Below are 7,401 nucleotides of genomic sequence, written 5' to 3'. Positions count from 1 at the left end.
TAAAAAATATAATAATGTAATTAAAAAATAAAAAATAAAATACATAAATAAACAGTTGTGTGTGTGTGTGCGTGCAAGGTCACAGCATTACCCATAGATCGGCCATACGAGCTCTGAGCTCTCTTCCGGGAGGGAAACAGCTGTCGATAACGAGTCCAACACGTGATCCAAAAAAAGACTAAGGTGAATGACACACACACAAGCACATACAGACACAAGAACAGAACAATAACTCCAGCAACAGTAGCCAGGATAGTAACACCACCTCAGCTCTTGCGCTACCTCGGACACTCGGGCCATGCCGGACATTTAGGCCACAACAAACACTTGAGTCACTTCGGACACCTCGTCCGCTTTGACAATTTCGGCCGCGGTTGACACTGAGGCCAGAAAAATGACCAACTTCCCTCTCCTAATGTTTAGACGTGCCCTCCCCTAGTGTTAAACCAGAGTCACTTTCCATGTGCTCTCTCCAAGTGTTTAGGTGCATCCTCTTCTGTTGAACTTTCTTCCTATAAAAGTTTATTTCCTCTGTATCTGGTAATGCTGAGTTTAGCGAAACATTTTGTACTTTCCAACACCCAATTAGATGGCTTTTACCTGTGGTTTTTGTTTGACCTCTCCCTGTCAGAGATATCTTCAGAAGACTTGAAAGTCTATATTTGAAACTCATCTGAGCACATAATTCAATATGCCTAACAATTTCGAATACGTCATGAAACCACGAAGTGCGAATCTCTCTCTCACTATCTTACACCCGCGCCCGCACATACGCACACACCCGCTCGCGCACATGCACACACACACCCGCACACGTGCACACACACATACATCCGTGCGCACACACATACACACCCTCGTGCACACACACACACACACACACCCGCATACGCACATACACACCCGCCCGCTCACACACTCACACACTTCATGTTACATTATCAAGCCTGTAACCATACAGTGACAACTGCATGAGTTTATTTGACAAAAATATTGACATACAGACACGCGAATATATGTACGCTACAGGTACCTTGCACAGACTTTGACGTACTGATGACCTCCGCATTGATCTCGATGTGTAAACAGATTGGGTTCCCATAATCAATTTCTCTGGAAATTGACGTCCATTTCTCACTCGTGTCGGCTGCATTATTTGAGTGGTTCGTTAGTATTCACCCTAAACGCCTTTTATAGTCCTTCCGCTACTGGGATCAACTTTGCCGTGTTATTCTGTAGCATTTTCAAATGACCCATAGCGTCTGAAAGTTATCCGTAGATTGTTATCGTATGGATTACTTATGCCCTTTCTTGTCAGGTTATCCTAAACCATATTAGTAACATGATTCTTTTTTTATTTAACACATGCAAATAAAGAAAATCAAACCCTAGGTTTACTGATAGGTTGAGGATGACAAAAATACAAATATTTGGGATTTCATTCAAAATCTTGACCCTATCCCAGCGTTTGAACGTTTTCTGTAAAATGTCATCCTAAACATTTGTGTCAAACTTTCCGTTTTAAGGATTATGAAGTAAATCACGCTTATCTTTGGACATTTTTTATTCACACTATTATACCAGGATTACTATTACAATTGGTTATGAGTGTGTGTGCGTTTATGTGTGTGTGAACGTGTGCGTGCGTGTGTGTGTCCTTGTGTACACGCGCCTTTGGGTGCGCGCGTGCGAGTGTAATAATGCAAAATGCAAAATAATAAGTAAGAAAAAAAAATAACGAGATAATTAATCGGGCTTCATGGTCATTTATCTCAGAAGAACACGAATAGCCTTGCGATCTACCCGTGGTTCTTATTCACACCGCAAGATGCATAGCAGACTTCGACAACGAGAACGACCACACCGAGGACTGCCCCACCCCCGTATAAGACCAAGGCGGACTGCAGATGTTTGAGGGACAGGCTGGGCAGGGGGCCTTGCGTGTCGTCGTCGTCGTCGTCGTATTTGTCATTCCCTTCCTGAAGTTCGCCCACCCTAATGGCATCCCTGAGCCATTTGTCCGGGAGACCAAACTCCTGAAGACGCTGAAGCCTAGAATAGACAGCAAATCTAGAGATACTGCTGCTCACGCATTGAGTATCGATGATTCGTCTATAAACGTTTGAAAAGCATTTCATAGTATCCGATATATTCTTGAACATATGAATGACTATATAGTGTTTGAAAAGCATTCCATCGTGTAGGGTATATTTTTGAACATTAGCACCTAAGTATCCTGGTTCTGAGAACGATTTTATTAGAATGCACTGACTCTTTGTTGAAGTTGGCCACGTAGGGGCATCCGTTGGCCAATGCGATGGCGAAGGGTTGAGGAGAAAAGGTCTGCCTCCCTACGTGGAACTTGGTTCTTCCCATCTGAGGATGACAGATAAGTAAATAAATTAAAATAGATAAACGAATAGATAAGAAATTATAAACTAATAGATAGATAAACGAATAAATAGAGAAATATGTTAAATACTCAATCAATCAATTAAATGATAAGCAAAGGAGTAATCTAATGAATAAATTAAGAAATAAATAGGTAAGTAAATTTTGAATCACTGACACAAATTCACGTACACGTTTACAAGGATGATACTATTAATATAACCGAGGCTACTGATATCAATTTGAATATACTCAAGGTTGAAAACATTAATGTACTTAAAGATAACATAATCAATAGTAACATACCATATTGGTTGTCATGGTAACGATGAAGAAGTCGCTGACGTAGGCAATGTTCTCGCCTTCCAGGATTCTCAGAAGCGTGGCGTCTTGGTCGTTGACGTAGCTGTTTTCCGTGACAGTTTCCCCCAACTGAGCATAGATCCCACTGTCCGCATGGGCATACTGCAATCAGATCAAATGTTCGTGTGTGTATTTCATCTCATCGTATTCATCTAGCTGTAGTGTAGTGTACATTTGTAAACGGAAAACTGTACTTTAGCCCCCCTTTCCTAATATTACTCCAAGGTCTTTGGGGGTCAATTAGGTCCAATCCTATCATGGCTAATATGATCACCTCTTTTACTGTCTTCTAATGATAGCAGTTCCACACACACACTCTCTCTCTCTCTTTGTTTATGTGATACATATATATATAGAGAGAAATTAAGTGACCCCTTACCTGAATGGAATTGTTTGCAGTTAACCGCAAAAATACACATGTGACCATGTCAAAAAGATTGATAAGCTCATCTTTCGATTATGTCGTCTAAGCTCTCAAAGAGTTTCTTCCATGGTCAGCACATTTTTTTTCTATTTTATTCAGATTCATTCATTTACTTATATCTAATAATCTATTTACTTATTTCTTGATAGTGACTTTTGTGGTCTTACTGTAAACATATACTCGAACGACGAATCCTTGTAGAAGGTGAGAAGAATGTCGCGCTCCTGTATGGCCGCGTAGAGGTCGGACAGCGAGTCGATGGGCTTCTCGAAGAAGGGGAGCATCAGGAAGGATATCAGGATGCCGGAGTACACGACTGAGGAAAAGGAGGTCCGTTCGTCATTGATTCATTTACGTGACGCTTTATCGTGAGATGGAGACAACTGTTGGTGAGCTGAATGCATAGTTATTCAATTTTCATACATTTTGCTTTTGATCCTTGATATCAGTTGTGTAGCAGGTTCCAACACTCTTTCAAGCATGTCACGGTGCCCAAGAATACAAACGTTTGATATTTCCCGGGATACTACTAAAGAATTAGGGTATCTATCCATAAGAAAAAGGCTCCTTCCCCATACATAAGGGAGGTAACCAGCCAAGGAACACATTCACCACTCATTCTTTCTTTATCATCTTGGATCCCTGTCTCTCGCCCATTGTCCCGGGTCAGAAGCAAATGCAGCAAAGCACAGCACGCCCAGTGAAGGTCTGCTTCATTTACACGGAGACCCTAACTCTTTTGTCTCCCCATGTGGGAAAAATAGCGATCCAGCAGCACTCTCTCTCTCTCTCTCTCCCACTGTGATAGGTTACACCACTTAGATATGTGGAAGCACTCGTTATTCCCAGCGATACAATAATACATACATACAACAACGGCTTTTTCACCCCTTACAAGGGAGGTAGTCAAATACATAAATCCACTCCCACCCATTTCATCCCCCACGTATTCCACTCCCATTCACCACCCCCTCCCTCCCTCCCTCTTTCCTTGGCTCCTCCTGGATGACGGGTCATCCCTGCATCTCGCCCACTGCCCTGGGCATATACTGATAATACTTACTGTACATGTTGAGGCAGAAGAAGTACCAGGCGAGAGTAACGATACGAGGGGCAGCCCGGCGGGGGCTGAGCAGGTTCCCCTGAATCACAAGACTTCGGAAGAGGTTGAAGGAGTACCACAGCACTTGGCCAAGCTCGACTGTCGTAGATAGAGAGAAGAATTACCCTTTCAGCAGTGTGATGCACTCTCTAGATTCCGTAGGCGAATTTCATTCAGATAAGGGATGGGTCAGTATGAGCATGGAAGGTAACTCAATTTCGTTGTGGCAAAGATTTAGAATGAAATAGAATGGAATAATAAAATGACGTAGAGGGAATAAGATAAAATAAAACAAAATAATATAGAATAAAAATAAAGTAAAATGAAATAAAGCAGATTAAATACAATAGAATGAAATGAAATAAAATAAAATGATGTAGACAGAAGATAAAATAAAATGAAAAAATAAAATAAAATAAAGCAGTTTAAATAGAATAGAATAAAAATAGATTAAATCAAGCAAAATATATAAAAATTCAACAAAACAAAATTACATAGATAACAAAGGAGACAGAGATCGTCGGCTTTATTCATCTGAGACATAGATTCCAATATGAACGCTTGAGATTCAGTTGAGGCTAGGATTCATCCTTGAGTTTCATCGTACAAGACCATTTGGCGTTTGCCACAGTGAAATCCACAGTGTGAAATACATAATTCAGATGGGAGAACAAGGAACTTTAGACGGCACTACAAGCTCGGGAGTATTCTAGTTGGGCATGTAAAGAAAAGAAAATTGTCAGGTCAAAGTAAAAACAATGTCAATCCCAATGCGAAACCCGTGGAAAACGTACACCCCGTTTGACGATATGACGTCATCAAGTTGCAAATGACCACCAACAGACCCTTACGGAACAAGCAAACCTTCCCACAATGCCAGACTTACGCTTTGGATTGTTGGTCGAGTCTGGAACGACGCTGTGCGTTGCTAACGTCACGATAAGAACGACCAGGCCTGCACTGCATACGGTCCCCAGAAGGCAAAGCCATACCTGTATGTGTGCACTTATATATTTGCATTTGTATATACGAGTATATGTATATATTAATAAAAATAAAATTTCAAAGACAATGGCGTCCACCGGTTGATGATGACTACTGTAGTCACCATTTGTCTGGAGAAACCTGTAATCAACAAACACGTTGATGCTCGTAATGGCATTTTACAGTAGTGGAAGTCCCACCAAGGACTATACAAGGCTCGAGAGCTGGCTGCGCCATTGCTACTTTCGCGTACGCATGACGCGAGTCGCTCCTTTTCGAAACTCATGATAAGATTCCTCTCCCAGAGATTTAAAGAAGATTAGAGGGAGGATGAACATTAATAAAAAACGAAAGTAGGTCACTAAAACTACTGTAGTATAGTCTCAGTTATTAGCTTGCATGAAACTTAAGCAGGCAACATTGGTGAAGTGGGCTGCTTGGGGAGAAGCATTTGCTAAAGATTGTTGTTTCTCATAGAGTGGTTCTCGAACAAGTACCAGCGTGGCGAGGACCTACCTCGAGGGAGAAGGGCCTTAGGATGGCCAGGGCACGGTTCTTCTCGACAGGAGCCCGAGACACGACACATGTTGCTGCCACAATATACGGGTTCGTAAAGTCGACAACACCTTCCCGTTGAACCGTGATGGTGATCTGAATAAGTGAGAGGCAATGGAGAACAAGGCGTGAGACTTCGTGCATACACACACACATACATAGACATACATGGTGTCCATAAAGTCTCTTTACAAATTCAGAAATTTATTATAGAGGCAGTTGACAAGATATCTTATCCAGACTGGTTTTATATTAATTAGTATTTATTAAAGTTTTTTACTCATTTAATACATTTCTATTTGGGCACCATTAGTTGCATGAAACACGTTAAGACGGTACTCGATTTCTTGCAGTGTTCGCTGTAGCATAACCTCATTAATGGTGGTAATGGCATCAGAAATCCTTTACTTCAGTTCAGTAACGTCCTGTATATTTGTTCGATACACGATATCTTTCACATAACCCCATAGAAAGAAGTTCTCACACTTGGAACTGCATGTCTGCCAGTTCCTCAATCAAACGTTTCCAAACCAGTGGATTGGAAGGGATGGGCCAATTCCATGGCCACCACGTTCACCGGATATCACTCCCTTGGACTTCTTGCTATCGTAGTACCTTGACCGTCAACACTGATGTACCTTTTTTGTGGGTAATTGTGACCCCATGACTGGTGTGTTGAATTTGTGTTGGCGCGTTGCGTCCTCGCCCATTTACGCATGATTCTGCGAGGGTAACGTACGTATGTTTGTTTATATATTGGGACAGGACGGAGTGCACGTACCGTGTTGATGGCCAAGTCGACCTCCCGTCTCGCTACCATCCCGACAATGCCCGTCACTGAACCATCGGGTTGTGGTCCGCCCCACGTGTTGTCTGGAGACTTGACAGCCTCATAGCTGCAAAAGGAGGAAAGGTGCCCCGTTCGTCTTAGTCAGGCGAAGGTTTCTCTGCTTCAGTTTTGTTGAGTAGTTGTTGAATATTTTTTTATGTGTAGAAATAGGTAAATGTATATGACTTCAAATACCAATACATTGGTTCTAATAAATATTTGTCCAATTCAACTGATAAATAGATTAGGATATTTAGCAAAAAATGAGAGTTCAAAAGTTGTTACAGGTGAGGAAAACGCAGTTAACTTTTTTGCTTCTATACATGTGTCCTCATATTTTCATTGTTCTTCATCAATTCAATATCTACAAATCTATTATTTATCATTTGTTAATTTACTTGTGCACTTAAGTATTAATCTATTGGATCACTTACCTTTATCCATCGATTTGACCGTAAATTATATATGTTTACCTATTTTTATTCATTTATTTATACATAAATTTACTCCGTACTTCACTTGTCTATCCATTTATTGCCTGAGTATTACTGAAAGGTGTATGACCCACGTGAAGTTGAATTTAGAGGCGAGAATGCTCAGAATATTGCCGTCCAGTCCTCCTTCATTACGCAGCCGACCATCGGGAAGAACCTTCAAGGGTGACAGTGGAGGGAACTCGACACCTGCCGAGACGAGGTGACGGCCCTTGAAGTCCTTATAGTACTCCAACAGTTCGGGAAAGACCGGCTCCTG

At 41.5% G+C, this 7,401-nt stretch overlaps 1 protein-coding gene across 1 annotated transcript; it reads right to left on the bottom strand.

Moving 5' to 3' along the window:
* Positions 1-1,799: 1,799 nt before the first annotated feature.
* On the bottom strand, positions 1,800-6,708 carry LOC143033683 (glutamate receptor ionotropic, delta-2-like). Its single transcript, XM_076199171.1, has 8 exons — positions 6,601-6,708; positions 5,781-5,915; positions 5,167-5,272; positions 4,242-4,379; positions 3,346-3,494; positions 2,698-2,856; positions 2,273-2,376; positions 1,800-2,112 (listed from the first exon to the last, which is right to left on the bottom strand). Exons 1-8 carry the CDS (start codon positions 6,637-6,639, stop codon positions 1,800-1,802), a joined length of 1,143 nt encoding a protein of 380 aa, XP_076055286.1. The 5' UTR covers positions 6,640-6,708.
* Between the last annotated feature and the right edge of the window lie 693 nt (positions 6,709-7,401).

The sequence above is a fragment of the Oratosquilla oratoria genome, chromosome 16 (genome assembly GCF_046742065.1).
Source record: "Oratosquilla oratoria isolate Oo_2021 chromosome 16, ASM4674206v1, whole genome shotgun sequence".
Taxonomy (NCBI): Eukaryota; Metazoa; Arthropoda; class Malacostraca; order Stomatopoda; family Squillidae; genus Oratosquilla; species Oratosquilla oratoria.
This window is presented reverse-complemented; position numbering and strand designations above follow the sequence as displayed.